We start from the raw sequence: 22014 nt of genomic DNA, 5'->3' as shown, positions 1-22014 counted from the left end.
GCATGTTTACTAAATGCAAAGTAAAAGTAAATGATTCTCTATTGAATGTCCAACTCATCCAACTCTAACCCAAGCTCTAATTTTAGCATTATAGACTTAGGTTCAGGGTCAGGTTAAGGTTAGAGTTAGGGTTAGGTTTTAGGGTTAATTCAGGTTTAAGTTTAAGTTAGGTTCTAAATAGAATCATTGACATTCAACTGAGACTAAAGTTGAAATTAATTGACATTAGGGATGCAATGATTAGTCAATATAATCGAAAATGTCGATTATTTAAATTTGTCAACTGCAAATTTCATTGTCGACTAATCGTTAATTCATAACAGTACCGCATTACATAAAGTGCTGGGGACAGAAGTGCAATGGGAGATGGGTAAACGGTTTACTCACACAGGTTACACTCATTAGTGCACAAACACAATAGATACATTTAATAGACAATAGACATATTTAATCAGTAAATATCAGTACTTCCCATGTTTAAACAACATCTATACATTTAAATGCCTTTTAAATCTTATGTTCAGCTGTTTCTATCGTTTTCAGGGAAGGAGGACCTGGCAGAAATTATCCTTGACTAATCGACTGTTTCAAGAGGACAGTGTTTGTCCACATACTGCTTCCATCTCAGGAGGTCACCTTGAAGGCCATCCCTTCCACTTCAGTTTCTGAATCAGTTTTTCTGATTTTGCTATTTATAGGTATATGTTTAAGTAAAATGAACATTGATGTATTTGATAAACTATGAACAACATTTGTCCCAAATTCCAAATAAAAATATTGTAATTTAGAGCAATTATTTGCAGTAAATGAGAAATGGCTGAAATAACAAAAAAAAAGATGGAGAGCATTTAGACCTCAAATAATGCAAAGAAAACAAGTTCAAATTTTTAAAAGTTCAGAAATCAGTTTAGTGGAATAACCCTGGTTTTTAATTACAGTTTTCATGCATCTTGGCATGTTCTCCTCCACCAGTCTTACACACTGCCTTTGGATAACTTTATACCACTCCTGGTGCAGTTCAGCTTGGTTTGGAGGCTTGTGACCATCCGTCTTCCTCTTGATTATATTCCAGAGCTTTTTAATTAGATAAAATTAAAGAAACTCATAATTTTTAAGTGGTCTCTTTTTTTCCCAGAGCTGTATGCTAGGCCATGATAAGATACATTACCAAAACGCAATACTCAACACTCCTACCACAAAATCTGCAGGAACTATGTGAATATTCAGGACACTATTAGGAACATTTACAAGCATGTCCTGAGACATCTGGCATGTTGCATTATGCACTACCTCTGTATGTATATCCCAATACATATAATCATGTATTGTTCTTGGTCACTTTTATCTTCCCTCTGAATAGCAGCATCACAATCCGATGAGTGAGATGTAAGAACACATGGATGTGCTGGATATGTTCACAGATATCTATCGTTATTTATTCAGGCTGGAACGCTCTCAAAATGCTTTTGGCTAGGCTGCAGTCAAAATTCAACAAAAAATTATCAGTGTTAAATTCCTCCTACAAAAAGTGCTAAACTGGTCTCCAGTGTGTACTGTGCAGTTATACTGTAGATGCTAATTTAGCACTGGGGACATTGCTGTGAAAAGAGGCGAGAACTTACAGGGATGTGAAGATTATGAGCAGATACTTGGGTCCACTCAGACCATGCTTGAGTCCAACTCTCAGGACTTGTTAAATGAATTTTATATTATTACCGAACTGAGTTGGAATTGATGCAAAACTGGAAAACTTAGCTGGACACAATGTGCACAACCTTCTTAGTACAAATAGGTGCCTCCAATGACCTTTATATACAGGGGTTGGACAATGAAAATGAAACACCTGGTTTTAGACCACAATAATTTATTGTGGTGATGGACAGTTCTGCAATCCGGTTTAGCACCCAAACATCCCTTTCAGACAGCTTCCTCTTATGTCCACAGTTAATCCTGTTGGATGTGGTTGGTCCTTCTTGGTGGTATGCTGACATCACACTGGATACCGTGGCTCTTGATACATCACAAAGACTTGCGGTCTTGGTTACAGCAAGATGTGCACCAACAATTTGTCCTCTTTGAAGATGAAGATTGGCCACTAGGCTGGTCCAATTTAGCCATGAAACCTCCCACACTAAAATGACAGGTGTTTCAGTTTCATTGTCCAACCCCTGTATATAATAACTAATAAATATTACTAAATATTCACACCTACCTATCAGTATTTAACACCTTCTCTAGGCTTTAGATTCAGACACTGGCATGGATTCTACCTGATGCTGAAGAAACAAAATGCTCAAAAACAGTAATTAATTGATCTTAGTCCTTTCTAGTAAAGAAACATCAATGCTCCACACAATTCAGTGTGTTTTTTGATCTTGAATAATAAAAAAAGTTTTGGTTTCTTTGCATACTTTTAGAGATAAACCTCCTCAATGCTCTCCGAACCATCGTCTTTATTTCATGACAGAGGCCAGAATTTATGTTTCCATCAATAATAGAAAACTGCCCAGATCCTAACATAGCAAAGCATGCCCACACCATCATACTACCACCACCATGTTTGTTGGTTAGTATATTGTTATTCTGAAATTCTGTCTTACCCCAGATAAAATGCTCATATGGGGGAATAAAGATTTGTCCATGGGTTATAAATTAATCATAGATATATGATATACGGCCCTATCTTGGTTTTACACTTGGTGGGACCCAGGTTCATTTAAAGTGGGCTGTAATGATTGGGCCCAACATGAGCCCATGTTTCAGCAATGTGAGCATGTTGACTGGGTATAAATATTTGCTTAGATGGCTTCCGTCAGACATCCAGCGTCCTCTTTTACACTGTTGTGTGTTGGGGAGGCAGCATCAGCAAGAGGGATGCTGGACGACTGGACAGGCTGGTGAGGAAAGCTGGTTCTGTGCTGGGATTAGAGCTGGAGTCCTTAACACCACTGGCAGAGAGGAGAGCCCTCAGCAAGCTGCTGAACATCATGGACAATGTTCACCACCCTCTGCACAGCACCATCACCAGGCAGAGGAGCTCATTCAGCGGCAGACTGCTGTCCCAGTCCTGCTCCACAGACAGACTCCGAAAGTCTTTTGTTCCTCAGGCCATAAGACTGTTCAACTCCTCTCAGCACAGCAAACTAAAGACTCTGTGAAACTTTTTCATTCCGGCCACTCTGGCCACACCATGGACACACCCCCAGCTTTGGACACACTCTCAGACTTGCTGATGCCTAGAACACTTTTTATAGTTCTACCATATTTTGCACTAGTAGCTCATTCACTAGTTAATTCATCTACTGTTTACGTATCTTTTGCACTGTTTACGTATCTTTTGCACTGCTTAATTTAATTTAAATTATTATATAACTGTGTATTTGCACTTTCTGTTTGGCTGACATCAGTTATCCTCACTTTATGCACATCAACTGGTGTTCACTGTCTATTGTGTTCAACTGCACTACCTCCATTCTCCATTACACACACACACACGAAGACTGTACATTTACACTGTATATTCTATTTCTTATTTGATTGTATTTATATGTATCTTTATATTTTATATTTTATCTTTTTTAACTTTGTGTATTGTGTAACCTGCTGCTGGATGCCAAGAATTTCCCCCCGGGGATCAATAAAGTATCTATCTATCTATCTATCTATCTATCTATCTATCTATCTATCTATCTATCTATCTATCTATCTATCTATCTATCTATCTATCTATCTACAATATAACTATGATTTATATTTGCCATAATGAGCTAAATAAAAAGTTTTTGTTTTTTTTACCATATAGACATGAAAAAGCACTAAATCCACCAGTTTAGATATTATTGAAATAATGGATTACTCATAATTGCATTAACACATACAGTGGCAAAAACGTTTGAACAAACCATCTCATTCGATTTTTGAAAATGAATACTGAAGTCATCCAGACTATGAAAGAACACATAAGGACTTGGATACTTTTTAAAGTAATTCAAGTAATTAACTGTTAAAGGAAAACTCCAGTGTAAAATTGACTTTTTGTGTATTAAAACGTGATAAAAAGTACTTGTCTTTATTGAATCGCACACCTCCGCTCTCCCACAGCTTTCTGAGATCCAATAGAGTGCCCAGCACTCTGTACAATGGCCGCTTCAGGGCATATATTGCCCCAGTATTTTATTTTTATTTTTTTACATTGCTGCTTGTGTACTTTTAAATTTCTACCAAGGAGGTGTGGAGCTACTTTAAGTCTGCATAACGGTATAAAAAGCAATTTATTGGGGCAAATTATGCCCAGAAAAGAGGTTGTTGTAAAGAGTGCTGGGCAAAAAGCACAAAATTACTAAATCTCAGAAAGCTGTGGGAGAACGGAGGCGTGCTATTTAATAAGGGTAAGTACCTTTATTATGTTTTAACTGAGAAAATCCAGTCAAGATGTGCAAAGCTGTCATCTAAGCAGGAGCTGCTACTTTGAACATTCTGGTTCGTTTAACATTTTTTTTATTTACTATAAAATTCCATATGTTTTTTATTCATAGTTCGGATTACTTTAGTATTAATCCACAATGCAGAAAATGTGACAATATTGAAAAAAAAAAATATATATATATACTTAATTTAAAGTCTTTTCATATTTTTGACTGGTTTTATACATATAAACCACATCAGACTCAAATCTCTTTTACTCTTTTTGCAAGTTTGTAAGTCAATTGTAAGTTTATAATTTATCGAAACCCTGCAGGATTCGAATATCCCTTATAATAAGCATAATCCAGGCCCGGTTTCCCAAACGGACCAAAAGCTTCTTAGCGTTAAGACGATCTTATCTGATTTAGAGAGACTCCGGAGTGACGCTTGATCGTTTTCGAGCTGGGATGCTTTGCGAAAGCCGAGCCTGATCGTTATTTGAACCAGTTTCTCCGAAATGATTCAATAATCCTTGAGAAATAATATTATTATGGAGCTATTACAGAACACGAGTGGGTACTCCCCAGTGTTCCGGGCCCGTTAATATGTGTACACAGATGTGTGGTCTGTTCTGCCCTTGACTCGCGCTGTTTAACTCGAGGGGCTCGGTGTGTTTCACACACTTTTTAATGGCTTTTCGAGTTCCACACACTTTTTTACGGTGTATTCAGGAGCCCCTGGAGAGTCGGAGCTGAACACGGGTCCGGTAATGGATGTCATATTTGTCTGAGCCCCACCCATCTCTCTCTTAGCATTAGCAGTGCGGCCACATAGAATCAGACTTGAGAGCGGGAGCACGTCTGAACCGTGAACAGTAATTAATCAGCGCTCTCTGTGGAACCCCCTGACTTTTTAAAGGGAAGGAAATGCTGTGGTTTAATCGACAGGCACGAGCTGCAGCTTTAAATACGGTAATGTGATGTGGTGATACATAAGGGCCGCAAGGTGCCCATTAACCTTGATGGCAAAAAATACCTCTGGGTGACTCATCACTCAGCCCTGCTCTCAAAACAAATACACATGAATGCACACTCACACACTCTCAAATATGTATACACACACACACACACATACAGTATAAACAGGGGTTGGACAATGAAACTGAAACACCTGTCATTTTAGTATGGGAAGTTTCATGGCTAAATTGGAGCAGCCTGGTGTCCAATCGTCATTAATTGCATTAATTGGGTAAAAGCAAAGTTTTCCTCACCTGAACATCCCTTTCAGACAGCTTCCTCTTGCAGCATCCACAGTTAGTCCTTTTGGATGTGGTTGGTCCTTCTTGTTGGTATGCTGATATTAACCTGGATACCGTGGCTCTTGATGCATCACAAAGACTTGCTGTCTTGGTCACAGATGCGCCAGCAAGACGTGCACCAACAATTCGTCCTCTTTTGAACTCTGGTATGTCACCAATAATGTTGTGTGCATTGCAATATTTTGAGCAAAACTGTGCTCTTGAACTCTTACCCTGCTAATTGAACCTTCACACTCTGCTCTTACTAGTGCAATGTGCAATTAATGAAGATTGGCCACCAGGCTGCTCCAATTTAGCCATGAAACCTCCCACACTAAAATGACAGGTGTTTCAGTTTCATTGTCCAGCCCCTGTAATTACCATTTACGATCAGTTCATGCCACTGATATAATGATAATATAAGGACTTAATAAATCAATCTCTGCATTTTGAAGAATCCAAACCTCGTATAAATCATATGTTGAAGTCAATCTGCTAAAAATCAACCAGATTAAACAGCAGATTAGTATCAGTATAGGGTTTACTCATGGTGTTTGGTCCTGGATGACCAGCTTTCAACCATCATAAACATCTGAAACCAACTACCAGTAAAAATTGTTTATTATAAAAGATAAAAGCTGCATTTTGTATCAGGGCTTTAACCGTAAGATGCAATTAACTTTCTTTCACGTAAACAAGATAGCGTGTTAATTAGACGTCACCAGTCTGATTGCTTCTTTGCATCACTCCATTCCCGTCGGAGCAGCCGGCGGTGTTTCAGCACACAATCGAGAACGGCTTATTTTAGCAGGATCACACTCCATCTTAATCTACAGCAGCACACACGTTACACACATGACGAGAATCAGAATTCACACACAAGCTGCACCTTATTGAGAATTCTCCTCAGAGTAAATGAAGCCACCTGAGGAGATCTGAATTAAAAACGGCTCCTGATGCCGAGAGCAAACAGGGTTCAAATGGTCCATTAAATAGACCAGTTCGCTGCTGAAGGAAGGAAGATTCACTGTAGGGATGCACCGAAATGAACATTATTGTCATTGAAAAAAACAAAAAAAAAACGAACAAAATGAAATATATTTATCTGAAAGCCACATAACAACATATCCAAAACTGAATACAGCTAACACTGTAAACCCGGATAAGTTGAACTTACTTTAAAAAATTGCGGAAACCGGTTGCCTTAAAAAAGTTAAGTAATGGAAGTAATAAAGAAAACCTAAATTAATATAACTTAGAACATCAAGTTATTACAACTAAATGGGAAGTTGATTTATCATTTTTTAACCATTTTTTATACTGTAAGATTGGATAAGTTGAGTTTACTTAACTTCTTTTAAGGCAGCTGGTTTGCTCAAATATTTTAAGTAATGGGGAATGAAAACTTAAGTTAGCATAAATTAAAACATCAAGTTATTACAACTAAAGGGAAACTTGATTTATTTCTAAGGTAGCCCAGGGGGAATCACTACACACTGATGGTGAGTGTCTGTCAGAAACTGTTGGACACACCCAGTATGCAAATAGATTGTGACAGAAGCCAATGGAAAAGAAGCTGTTAATGGCAACAGACTAAACTCAGTTATTATTAAGTTATTAAGTTGGTTCTACACAAAGATCTCAGTTTGAATGTATATATGTGCCCACAAATGTTCAATTCAAAATAGTTCAATATTATTTAGAAATATCCAATTTTATGTAAAACAGACTTAAATCATTTGAGTTCAACCAACGTTTGGGTTTACAGTGATATGGTTTTCTAAGGTTTTTTCTAGTTGCACATTTTTTATCATTGCTTAAATCAAATAGAATAAATAAATAGAATTTTTGTGTTTTTTCAAATATAATATTATTGAACCTTTAAAAGAATATGTTATTAAATCTCATCAAAGCAGAAGAAGTCACCTGAGAAGATCTGAAATAGATACTTTTCCTAATAGACAGAGCAAACCAGCTTCAGATAAACCACTTAGATATAGCACTTCACTGCTGATGGAAGGCTTTGTTGATGCACCAAAATTATCTTTTTGGCAAAATAAAACTAAATGAAACATCTAATCAAGGCTGAATAAGATTATGTTGTTTTTTCCAATGTTTTTATTATTTGTTTTTCTTTTTTTTCCACAGTCACATAAATTAAATAGTATTTTTTGTATATTTATTCAAAGAAAAATGTATTAGATCTCATCAAAGCAGACATCAAAAGTCATCTGAGAAGGTCTAAATTAAACGCTTGTTATAGACTGAGTTCAAATGGGCCATTAGATAAGCTAGTTTGCTGCTGATTGGTTGACTTCAATGATGCCCCAAATGAAAAGTTTTGATCAAAACCAAAAATGAACTAAATGAAATATTTGCCTGAAGGTGAAATGTTGCATCACAATCATGTAATTTTCAAAGTTTTCATTTATATTACACTTTTTTTCATCATTGCTTTAATCAAATGGTATAAATGTATTTTTTTCTCTTGCTTATCAAAGGAAATGACATTGTTCTGTACAAATGACAGAACAAAACTTCCATGTAATAATAATTCAACATTTGTTTCTGTTGTTTTAAGTTATTTTATTATGAGTTCCTGCATGAATAAATACATGTCGTCGCTGTCCAATCTCCAAAACAGCAACTTTACAGGAGAAAGAAAAAAAAACTTCTAAAATTTTAAAGGAAATCAATGTCATTTTAAGTGGTTTTTACTGATCTGTTCATCAATAATTTTTTGGCAGAGCATAAAGGACAGTTTGTCTGTTTAAATTTTGTATTAAAATAAAAATGGACAAAAATGGAAATACTTGTTTTTCATTGGACAGCGACGGTATAAAGTATATGTACATAAAGCACATTCTAGTTTCCTATTGTAATAAACTTTATGAAGATAAATAATAACTGATTTCTTCCAATGGGGATAAATGGTTGATTTACTGTAATTCAGTGGAAAAGTCAAATTATTTGGACAGGATCTGCAAGGGTGCAGATGCTGGGGCCTTTGCCAAAGACTTATATAAGTATAAGTCTATATATAGATAAATATGGATTACATATAAAGTACTGTGCAAAAGTACCAAAGCAAATTACACTAATCCATTTATCTCATTGATATGAGTGTTTTTACCTGAAGAAAGCACCACATATCATTTGAAAACATGCAAATAAACACATACATTCAGTAAAACATAATAAGGAATTCTCAAGCCAAGCTGTAGAATAAAGTGTAGAGATTCCAGATTTCTCCTGGATGCTCCTCAGCCATATATGTTTATAATGTTCAGTTCCGTCAGCAGCTCACCTGATTTACCAAATTGACCAATTCACCAAACCAGGTGTTGATTAATATGAGAATTAGAAATAACTATTAAAATCAGATGATGAGACATTAGGAGATGTTTTTTGCTACTTGCTAATGCTTTGTGTAAAATTGCTGTTTGTATTTATTGTAATGCTGTAATGTGTTTAACTGAGCTAATAAACACTTTTCTTTACGGAAATTCCCACAGGTGCCTAAAACATTTGCACAATAGTGTATATATGACTTTATTAATGCTGTTGAGATTCGTGAGTGTTATTTATTGTATGCTTGGAGTATTCCTGGTAGACCTTTCAGGTTGTTGAATATTCTGTGCATGTCCTACATGCTTTCCTGTGTCACAGTTCTGACAGGCTGTGCTGTTTCTACAGAACAGTTCTAGAGAGAGGTGATGATGTTCACACACACACACACACACACAGACTCAGACAGAGACAGAGACAGAGGTAACGCTACTCACACATTCAGGGGCTGCCAGGCGGGCCACTGGGCCTTCATCTTAATGACCGTCAATACTTCATCACCCTGCGAAGAAAGAGAAGAGGGAGCATAAATAAAAACTCCATCCACAGGATTCATTACATCTCAGCTCTTAACAACACAACACAACAAACCAGCGGCACTCTCACTCTCTCATATCTATCCCTCTCTCTCTCTCACTCTCTCATATCTATCCCCCTCTCTCTCTCACTCTCTCATATCTATCCCTCTCTCTCTCTCTCATTCTCTCATATCTATCCCTCTCTCTCTCACTCTCTCATATCTATCCCTCTCTCTCTCATTCTCTCATATCTATCCCTCTCTCTCTCTCACTCTCTCATATCTATCCCTCTCTCTCTCACTCTCTCATATCTATCCCTCTCTCTCTCTCATTCTCTCATATCTATCCCTCTCTCTCTCTCATTCTCTCATATCTATCCCTCTCTCTCACTCTCTCATATCTATCCCTCTCTCTCTCACTCTCTCATATCTATCCCTCTCTCTCTCTCCCTCTCTCTCACTCTCTCATATCAATCCCTCTCTCTCTCTCTCATATCAATCCCTCTCTCTCTCTCTCACTCACTCTCTCATATCAATCCCTCTCTCTCTCATATCAATCCCTCTCTCTCTCTCTCTCTCTCTCTCTCTCTCATATCAATCCCTCTCTCTCACTCACTCTCTCATATCAATCCCTCTCTCCCTCTCTCTCTCTCTCTCTCTCTCACTCTCTCATATCAATCCATCTCTCTCACTCTCTCATATCAATCCCTCTCTCTAATATCAATCCCTCTCTCTCTCTCTCTCTCATATCAATCCCTCTCTCTCACTCACTCTCTCATATCAATCCCTCTCTCCCTCTCTCTCTCTCTCTCTCATATAAATCCCTCTCTCTCTCTCATATCAATCCCTCTCTCTCTCTCTCTTTCTCTCTCTCTCACTCTCTCATATCAATCCATCTCTCTCACTCTCTCATATCAATCCCTCTCTCTCTCATTTTTCTCTTTTTCTCTCACTCTCATACAATCCCCTTCTCTCTCTTTCTTTCATTCCTTCTTTCTTTTCATATCAATCCATTTTATCCTTTTCATTCTTTTCTCTTTTTTGCTTTCTTTTTATTCTACCTCACTTTTTCCGATATCTTTCTCTTTCTCTCACTTCTATATCAATCACTGTCAATAACTCTAATCCATCTCTGTCTTTTTTCTATCTTTTACTTTCTTTGTAAAGGAAGCTCAGATCAGGTCACTTCAACACAGCTTCATAATGAGTACAATGCTGCCAAACCATAACAACAATAATCTCTCTCCCTTTCTGTCTCTGTCATATTACAGTTAAAAGCAACAATATATATTTTTTTTGTTTTAATGAAATTAGTAGAAGAAAGCTTGCCCCCAGTCAAAGCCCCAGAAGATGTGTTCAGTTCCATCACCAGATTAGCAGACTTGTACACTGATTTACCAAACCGGACTTTTTATAATGAAAACCATAAATAATACTAAACTACCGTATTTGTATGAATGTTGTTTGTATTTATTCTAATATTAATGGTTTGCTGAGAAAATAAACACTTACTGTCTAGAAAATGAAATAAGCTTTTAAATTAGAATTTTGCCATACTTTACATATTTATATATAGATAACAAATCCATCTTCTGTTTGGGATCTGATGACCTGTCCTTGCTGTAGAGTCACGTGGTGTCTCAACTTAACTGCGCCTCCATAATTTCCCTCTGGGATTTCCATAATCTATCTATCTATCCATGCATCCATCCATATATACATCCATCCATCCATCCATCCATCCACTACTGTAATGATTTAGAGGATCAATACATATAACGATTTGTCACCTGTAGTAGTTAAAAGATTCCAACTGGCATTATTTAGCAGAATAATGATCACCCAGAAAAGGATTTTCCCAGAAAAATCTCCACCAATCTCCTTTATGGGAGCAGTTGGAACACCTCCTTGAGCAACCTATGAGTGTAGAGCAGGATCTACAGGCACAGCTGCAACATCTTTGGGTAAATGTGCTGTATGATGCCATATGAAACCTGTATACCTCAATACCCAATCATATTTCATCTTGAATACAGGATAGAGAAGCCCAACAAAATATTAGAGCTTCTTTAAATTGTACAGAAGTATATAAATATATACACAGGTGGTTCTCCCTCCCTCTCTCTCTCCCACTCTGTGTCCCTTGCTGCTGAAGGTGATGAATGGAGAAAACTTGTTGTCTATGCTGAGGGAATGATGGCGTCAGAGCCTCATAAAATCGATATAAATATTTAATCAATCGCTCACGGCGTGCAGGTCAGCTGTGTCACAGTGTGTGTCTGACAGAGAGAGGTGAGGAGAGAGAGAAAGAAAAGGAGAAAAAGAAGAAACAGAAAGAAAGCAAGAGATAAAGCGAGAGAGAGAAATAGAGAGAGAGAGAGAGAGAGAGAGAGAGAAACAAAGAGGCAGAAAGACTGAATCTCTCACTCTATGGAAGAGTTCACGGTAAGTTCCTCTCTGGGTTCTCCCTTTGTAAAACGGGGCACACTGAGCCCAGATACAATCAAAGCTGCTCAGATATTCTCATTACTCAGAGCTGGATTCACTCTAAAAACAGAGTCTGTTTCAGGTCAATGTGAGTTGAAATCCACATTGTTTAGTTTTTGGCATCTTAAAATCTGCAATGGACAAAAAAGCAAGTACCAGCAGTGGAGCATTAAACTAATTCAGTCTCAAAGGTAACCAGTAGTATCTACACCAACCCACCATAGACCAAGTCTTGGCCTAAAGTATTGACGTCCCTGATTTAGTTATTTTTTCTCAAGAAAATGAAGTATTACCCCCAGAAATTACTGCAATTACTTCTCATGTATCATTTATGTTCCTATTTTCCATTGTGTGTATTGGAACAACACAAACCACATTGGAACCTTTTTCAAAATTGTAGGTAAATAACTTTGTTTCAAGCTCGTTTAAACTCCCTGTAGGAAAGTATCAGGTACAGGCAATATAAAAATCTTAATGTTTTTTTTTACCCACATTGCACGACATAATCAAGAAATGAACAACCAATGCCATTATTGCTAATCTCATTGGATGCGAATGGAAGGTTACAATGCAGGATTGTCTTGATGGTGGATAAGCAGCCCTTATTAAGTTCCTAAGAAATTCAAGCTGTCCTGCAGGCGCCGGGTGCATCAGTGTCAGCTCAAACAATCTGTTGACATTTGAATGAAATATTATTGCAATATTATGAAACATCATGGCAGGAAACCCGAAGAGCTCTTAAAATTGCTATTTGGGAGCAGTTTACAAAAGAAGAATGGTTCAAAACCCCAGTTGAGAGGTGTCAGAAGCGTGTTGATGGTTATGGAAAGAAAATGATGTAAGAGAATGATGCAACCAAATATTATTTTAAGGATTCCAATTAGGGGTGTGCCATATTGTATTGTATGTGATAATATCGCCAACATTTTTTAATATTGTAAACGATATTTTACCCTGAAATATCGTGCCATAACACTCACCCCTAATTATCACATCAGGGTTCTACTTTTTAGCAGTTTTAAGCTAAATAAAAATGCACACATTTCTCATTTCCTATTAAATATCTACTAGAGACAGATTATATCTGTCCAGTATCATTTAAACCTGGATATATGGAGATATTTGGAGTTCTGTTACAATCTGCAAAAATTCTTGTAATTTTTTAATATCTTAATTTTTTTTTCATATCGCCAAGAGTATCGTTATTGCAATAATACCATGAAATATCGTGATATTATTTTAGGGCCATATCGCCCACCCCTAGTGCCAATAATTTTGTCTGACCCGTTTTGGAGTTTTGTGTAAAATTGCATCTATTTCTTCACAAACTTAATACAAATCTCAAGCAAAAACAGCCAAGATTTTGAAGCAGTCAGCCACCAATGGTGAAAAAGTAGCAAGATGAATGAAAACATGGAAAAAAAAAAAGTTTTCATTTTTACCTAATGTTTTGGAGATATTCTGACCCACCCCCATTTTTCATTCTAACAGCACATTGACTTCAAGAAGCGACTGTACATGGATGTATGTATGTATGTATGTATGTAGATAGATGTCATGAATTACCATGCTAGGCCATGCATTTGTAAAACATCACTGCCTACAAAGCATCGCTGAAGCAACATTTCACACTCGGAGCTCCACAGCCATGAAAAAAAGCAAAAAAAAAAACAAAAAAAAAAGGAATGAGCCCATTAAGACTACACAGGAAGCTGCAGCTGAGCTGCGTGTTAGACTCATTGTGGAAGCTGTCCTGGCCGTCTTAATCGCGGAATGAAAAACAGCAGAAAAAGAGCATCTCCGTGCAGAAGCAGCCCATTTGTTTCCACATGCATTCATTATGCACGCAGTTTATGACATCACATTTCCACCATAATGAATCACAGGGAGGGCCATGAGCTGTTGGATGCTGGCACAGACATAAACCGTGATGAATCGCGCCAGATCCACGCATTGTTTTCCAGAATAAAGGAGTATACTGAGAAGTGTAGGGTTGGTCTATTGCCTTGCTGATGAATGGGTGTGGAGGAAGGTATTCCATAAAAAAAAAACATATTTCAACATCTCATCTGATCAGGAGAATCTGCTGACAAACGTAACGTGACATAAAAAGTAGTGACGGTTTAATGGGAGGCTAGATTCACACCATGCATTTTGAGCTGGAACTTGAGCTGGTAGGGATGTGTTCATCCAATAATCAGTATCAATATGGGTCTGATTCTGGATCAAAGTCACTGGATCGAATGTCAAATGAAAAACGTTCGGTACAAAAAAGTAGTGTCAGACTGATAAAGGATTGTCCGATTCTCAAAGTTGCAGTATGAATTTTGGACTTGAAAAAGTTGCCACATCTTTGAGGGAAGGGAAAACAACATGAAATGACCACCAATGAGCAATTCTGACTCCACGAGCGGAGTTCTTATCCACCCCCCAACCCAACACCAGGAATTAAAATCACGTATTACCAGCAGATTTCCCTATAATACCATATAACCCGCATAATTAACTCACACAACAACCATGCTGGAAGCATCCTCATGAACCTATGAGGAAAATGCTCTTAACAGTGGAGATTTGTGTGGATGATAAAAAAAACAAAAAAACATGCTTTAGTCTTAGTTTTATTTTTAAAAGGCCAATTCAAGAGTAAAGTCAAAGTGGGTGCAATAGTGGTAAGTATTGCATTTGAACTGTAATTCTCTACAAAAAAAAAAAAAAAAAAAAAAAAAAAAATTAAATGCTTATGGCACCTTTTTTGTAAACCTTTATTAGGTGAGTTAACAGACATTTTAGGGACTTGAACCCAGGCAGCCTGTAAAGGAGAAAATAAATGAATGGACTCAAAATAGGTACAAGAAGAAAAACTCAAATCCCACTTGTTAAGGTATAAAAAACAGTATGCATTCTACTTGCTTGCTTTATGATAAACCACACATAGACTCTATGTTCCTTTTGTCCTTTTATGGCTTGATTCTAGTGGCCCGTACAAGCAGCCTTGTAGTGTTGAACGGTAATTTGCATATGTTCTTTTTTTCTATGTGTAATATGAGCTGATGCACATTGTACATTGTGATCTTATGATTCACTTAAGTCAGATATTAACGAGCAAATGTTTTTCACACCTCTGCTGCAGAAGCAAGAAGGGACTTCCCCCTTTTTGACTACACGGATGTACAGATAAAAGACTATACCTGTACCCGAATAAACTAAGTTGTTAAAGGAAGCAACTGTGGGTGTGTGTGTGATCCTTTCAATCTCCCTCGAGATTAAATAAGGGTGTGGTAGAAGAACCAGAGCAGGGCAGGGGACAACTTTATACCCTTTCACCACTTGTTTTGGGTTAATGTTTGGGCTGAAAACTGAGAACTAAGGCTAACTAAGGGAAACACTGGCCACACTAAGATTCACAGGAAGGGGAAGAACAAAAGGAGAGTAGAACCAAAAGAAATGAATTGTAAGTTCACTGCAGTGGACTTGGAATAATATCCATAAATGATGCTCTGCTAGAACCACAGTGGTAAAAACAAAGGAGTGTTGCTAGATTAGGCTGAAAACAACCAATACATGATATTGCCACCACAGTAAAATTACAATATGACTCAATCAGACTACAGCATCCCTATCTGTCTGTATAACTTTGCATTTAATTTACCACTAACTACAGTAATACTGAAATTAAATAAGGTACTGTTGTGAGTTTTTTATTTTTTTTCCAGAGGGGTTGAAAAAAAAAAAAGTATTTTCAGAAAAATCCAGATATACACACGGACAAACCCTAAGGGGAGGCCAAAGATGAAAAGGAACAAAACAAAAATCAGACCAACTACAACTGGACCTCTGTACACACGGTTGCGTCAGTGTTGTAGTCAGCCAGCTACACGTTCTCTGCAGGCAGCAGGTTCACCTTATCACTGTTTCATTGCTTCTCTTCTCCCTGGGCCTTTCAGAAGATGTATACTATTAACATTATAATATCACAATATACAGACATTAACTTAATCATTTTAATAAACTTGTTTAATAAAATATTGTCTTTATTTCAGATATGTAAATATATTAAATAACAATAGCTGAATATTTTTTAACATACAGATATTGTCCATTTCAAAGCTGCTCCAAATACACCACATCAAGCCTAGCACTTTGGTTTGAATCTAGGCTACATTCCGATTTAAATCTGGCTTATATACATATGTGCAGATTGCTGCATGTGCCAACACCCCGATTGCAAAGTATAATACAGCAATTAGTCTGAGCGAAATTTGCCAACACCCTGGATTTCAAGCATAATGCAACAATCAATCTGTGAATCTTTTAGGCAATACCCTGGTTGCTGAGTATAATATGGGAATTTGCCCAAGCATCAGGCGCCAAAACTCTGGTTGCTGAGTTTAATATGAAAATCAGCCTAAGTTGATTTTGCCAAAACTCTGTTTGCTGGGTATAAGGGAATTGGCCCGAGCATCAGGTGCTAAAACTCTGGTTACAGCAATTGGTTCTAGCCACCTTGGCCAACACCCAGTATGCCAAGCACAATACAACAATCAGTCTGTGCATCTTTTGGCAATACCCTGGTTGCTGAGTTTAATATGAAAATCAGCCTAAGTTGCTTTTGCCAAAACTTTGGTTGCTGAGTATATTATGGAAATCAGCCACAGCTGATTTTGCTAAAACTTTGGTTGCTAAGTATAATATGGAAATCAGTCTCAGTTGCTTTTGCTAAAACTTCGGCTGCTGAGTGTTATATTTAAATCAGCCCCAGTTCCAGGTGCCAAAACTCTGGTTGCTGAATATAATATGGAAATCAGCCCGACTTTATTTTGCCAAACCTCTGGTTGCTATGTATAATATGGAAATTAGCCCCACTTGCTTTGGCCAAAACTAGTATGGGAATGGGCCTGATCATCAGGTGCCAAAACTCTGGTTGCTGAGTTTAATATGGAAATCAGCCTGAGTTTATTTTGCCAAAACTCTGGTTGCTGAGTATAATATGGGAATTTGCCCGAGCAGCATGTGACAAAACTCTGGTTGCTAAGAATAAAATGGAAACCAGCCAAGTTGCTTTTGCCAAAACTGTGGTTGCTGAGTATAATTTGGAAATTAGCCTGAGTTGCTTTTGCTAAAACTCTGGCTGCTGAGTATTATATTAAATTCAGCCCAAGTTCCAGGTGACAAAACTCTGGTTGCTGAGTACTATATGGAAATCAGCCTAAGTTGTTTTTACTAAAACTCTGGTTGCTGAGTAAAATATTGGAATCAACCTGAGTTGTTTTTGCTGAAACTCTGGTTGCTGAGTATAATACGGGAATTGTCCTGCCCCACCTCTGCCAGCTATCTGGTTGTTGTATAAACTACATTTAGGCCAATTATGCATGGTTTATCCTGAGTCTCAACTGATACTGCTAAACTGATTCAACATACTATCTTGGGATTAAATAAAATTATAATTTAACACCCTGTATTACAATTGTTTCTGACACAATACTCAATATATATTATCTTAATACATTTGGTTTGTCATGGCAGGCTTAGTTCTCCCGAACCCCAATTTTTGTAATCACCAACCTGACATTCCCATGGCTATTGTCCACAATAATGACCACCCATGCTGGGCCTTAATCCACACCGATCGGCGTGGAATTAAATGGCATTAATTAGACCGCTGAATGGTCTATCCTTAAGATTTCTGGCCATGCTTCTGCAAACCGTTCCACCACACAATAGGAAGTCAGTGAACAGAGCCTTGGCAGGGAATACATTATTCATGAAAGGGCTTTAGAATGCCTTTGAGGTCGCTCTTTGCATTGACTCTTTTTCTGCGAGCTACAGCAGTGATTGAAGCGGTGTAGGATAATCTGGATGACTCTACTCCAGCGCTGTGCAATAGCATGCTGGGCATGAGAGCACTTGTTACTGATAAAGCCATTCCAGCACACACCCACAGCCCCTCACTCAACCTCAGCTCATTGTACGGGCGGCGGGTTTGTTCTGTTGTTGTTTACTTGACATTGGTCTGAAAATAAAACATGTACAGAATAGTTTTCCACCAAATAAGAAGCCAATATAACATTATGGAGTCAATATGTGATATATAAATCAATATAAAGATATTTTTTTTGAATGAGCTGGTGAATTAAAAGTTATAGTTTATGCATAGCTAATGCAATATTAGCATGCACAAGTTTCCCACTGTTAGATGTGAAACGTCATGTAGGACAAATTCAATCAAACACATTGTATTTTTGATACATTTTGTTACATATATGTTTATTTCTGCACAATGTTTGTAAAATATTAATACATTAATAAAATACAATTGGTCTTACTGTAATTTTGGAAACACAGAGTGCATTACTATTTGTATTAAGACTTTAAATCATATGCTAGCACTGGATCTTTAAATATATGAGTTCTGATAGAACTCTCTGGTAAAAACTGGTGAAAGTCCAAACTAGCTGTAATTTAGAAGTAAATATATGGTGACAATATGTGTCAATATATGATTCTGATTACCATGGGCAAAAATATGCAAAAAAAAAAAAAAAAAAACATCTGGGCAATTGGAGAAATGTGTCTCATAATGAATCAAAGCCCTAGAACCACAGATTCTAGACGGCATTGAGTACTATTCCAATAGGAGTAAATTCCAATAAAGTTGCTTAATAGGTGCCAAATATGAGTTTTCTAGATCAGTCAAAATAAAATTATTTATCTGAACATGCTTCTTTGAACTGCCCTTAATAGAAAATATATCTATTATCCTGCTTCAAGACATGACAACTGTTTTAGAGCCATCTTCTAGCAGGGAAGGTATTCATATTCCTCTGTAAAATAGTTCCACCGACTCAGTTTTTACCTTCTGAGAACTCTTCTCACTCCTGTAGGCTAAAGTTAATGTTCATAATTGGTGCCTAGAAGACACCAAAGAAAGCTTTCCAAAAAGCAAATAAACAACATATAATACATATATATATATATATATATATATATATATATATATATGTTGTTTATTTGCTTTTTGGAAAGCTTTCTTTGGTGTCTTCTAGGCACCAATTATGAACATTAAATTTTATTAACATTACATTTTTTTCTTCCCTGATGGCACGGCCATATTCCAAGATGACAATGTCAGGATTCATGGGGCTGGAATTGTGAAAGAGTGATTCAGGGAGCATGAGATCATCATTTTCACACATGGATTGAGAGAGTTCACCACAGAGTCCAGATCTTAACTGTTCTCATTGAGAATCTTTGGGATGTGCTGGATGGAGAAGACTTTGTGCAGTGGTCAGACTCTACCATCCTCAATGCTGCAAGATCTCGGTGAAAAATTAATAAATTAATGCAACACTGGGTTGAAATAAATCTTGGTACATTGCAGAAGCCTACTGAAACAATGACACAGCGAATGCGTGCAGCACTCATCCTTTTTAAGTTTTTTTTTTTTGGGCCAGGGAGTGTATATTATTATATATTGTATACTGACTATTTCATCAAAGCCACTAGATCATTTTACAACAGAGTATCACAACCTTTGAATTGTTTTCCTAGAAAACATTTCCACATCTCTATTATATAGCTTAGAGCCATGTCATTGTTTTTTGAGGCTATCTTCTAGCAGAGCTTTGGGGCAAAATCAAACCCAAAATTGCTTCCACAAAAGAAAAAAAAAACAAACAAAAAAAACTGCAATTGTCTGCACTCAGCTGTTTGGACTTGGCACGCAGATATAATGAGTGGTTTCAGCAGCAGATCTCATACAGGGACAGAGAGCTCTTCTGCATTATTATGCAATGCCATCTGTCAACAGGAAGCATCATAGAACACACACTGGATATAAAACCATGCATGTTTCCCTCATGGTCAATTGGACTTTTTCCATTTTGCAAACAGTCATCTGTTACAGAGCCAAAATGCAAATGTTCAGTTTGTGTTAACATTAAAGAACATTTATACACTGTAAACCTATTCAAACATGGTTTGAACTCAAATGATTTAAGTCTTTTTTACATAAAATTGGATATTTCTAAACAATACTCAACTATTTTTTGAGTTAGTTGAACATTTTTGGGCACATATATACATTCAAACTGAGATCTTTGAGTTGAACCAACTTATAATAACTGAGTTTAGTCTGTTGCCACTGTCAGCTTCTTTTCCATTGGCTTATGTCACAATCTATTTGCATACTGGGTGTGTCCAACAGTTTCTGACTAACACTCACCATCAGTGTGTAGTGATTCCCCCTGGGCTACCTTAAAAAAATATCTAAGGTAAAGTTCCTCTTTAGTTGTAATAAATTGATGTTTTAAATTATGCTAACTCATTTCCCATTACTTCCCCATATATGTTTTCATTCCCCATCACTTAAAAAAATTGAGCAAACCGGCTGCCTTAAAAAAGTTAAATAAACTCAACTTATCCGGTCTTACAGTATAACAGAAATAAAAAAGTTAAATCAACTTCCCCAACTTCCCCTTCCCCATTACCTAGCTTTTTTTAAGGCATCCGGTTTCCTCAATTTTTTTAAGTAAATTCAGAATATCCGGGCTTACATTAACATGTGCCTGTTAATGCTGGAGCATTTGCAGCAAAGTTATATATAGTGGTGTGTTTCAGTTCAATAAAACACAAGGCCTGGACAGTTTATACTAGTTTTTTTTTTTTTTTTTTTTTTCCTGTGGTATGGGAGAGGGAGGTCAGATTCTCAGAGAAGGAGAGAGGTTGATTGAAGTCGATTTTCTGAACACAACCACAGGTAATTAAAAAAAAGGTGATCAATACCATCTAACAAAAGCTGCAGGCAATGCCATTGTGCTCCAGCAGAAATACGAAATGGAAAGAAAGAAAAATGGTGAACATTATACAGTAAGTGCTGTCTATTACATGCATCTGTTATTAGTGACAGCTCTGTAAAAGAGCTCTTGTAGGCTCTCGGGGTAGAAAGAGCAGCCAGTGAGAAAGACTTTTTTTATTGTGGTAATTATGGTTGAGAACTAAATAATTAGGCCTTTTTAATTATAACTATGTTTCAGATAATTTGTGGCCCAGACTGTCTTCGCTATCATGAGGGCAAAAAATATGCCTTTGTGGAGCTCGGAATGTGCAAAAAGTCATGTACTAGTTCTCTTAATTATTCATGGGTGTGTTTTGGGTGTGTGTTAGTTGTCATTCCCTTTAAGAGGCAGGTGAGCTCTGACTTTGGCACATTCGCATCTCAACAGCAAAGTTATTTTATTCTTTATTCTGTTTATGGTTGACTGCAGCACGTCCATGTATGTGTGTAATGAGTCGGGGTGTATGTGTGCTAGGGCTGCACGATATTGACCAAAAAAATAAATTGCTAAATTTTTCGATGATATATATCACTATATTAAACAATGCAGGGTCCATGACGTCACTGGAACGAACCCCCCCCCCCCCCGGCATGCTTTCTCACGTCCGGACCGATCAAGAGCTGAGTCAGATCAGGGCCAATGCACTCTCTGATTTAATTGCCTTAAATGACATCGCACCTTCTGCAATGTGACTATTGCACATGTGCACATCGCAATGATGATGCTTAAACGACATATCGTGCAGCCCTAATGTGCGCTGAATGTGTGCAACACACATGGTGCTCATGCATGGGTAAGATGTCATTGCGCAGCTGACTGTTGACTGTTGACAGGGTTTTAATCGGTCAGTGTCGCACCTATTTATTTCCTGACACTAAGATAAAAACACACCAGAAATTTACCTCATTTTTTTTTTTATTTCATAAACTCCGGCGCTGTTTTAAAAGCACAGGTGCCAAACGTGGAAATAGACTGTTGATAGGGTTTAAAATAGGAACGAACATCGCGACAAGGTCCTTAACATCTAAAATGTAATTATAAAACTATATCTACAGATATTATTGGGCATTTTCTAGTCAAGGTTGTATTTGTTATTTTCAGAAACTATGTAGTAGATCTAGTAG

At 37.2% G+C, this 22014-nt stretch overlaps 1 protein-coding gene across 1 annotated transcript in view; it reads right to left on the bottom strand.

Moving 5' to 3' along the window:
• The window catches only part of spon1a (spondin 1a), a 217555-nt gene that overhangs the window by 42343 nt on the left and 153198 nt on the right, over window positions 1-22014 (bottom strand). The window contains exon 7 of the mRNA XM_049483540.1: window positions 9487-9551. Coding sequence (XP_049339497.1) covers window positions 9487-9551 — 65 coding nt within the window. The remainder of the gene's footprint in view (window positions 1-9486; window positions 9552-22014) is intronic.

This window comes from Astyanax mexicanus, chromosome 9, assembly GCF_023375975.1.
Source record: "Astyanax mexicanus isolate ESR-SI-001 chromosome 9, AstMex3_surface, whole genome shotgun sequence".
NCBI classification, from domain to species: domain Eukaryota; kingdom Metazoa; phylum Chordata; class Actinopteri; order Characiformes; family Acestrorhamphidae; genus Astyanax; species Astyanax mexicanus.
This window is presented reverse-complemented; position numbering and strand designations above follow the sequence as displayed.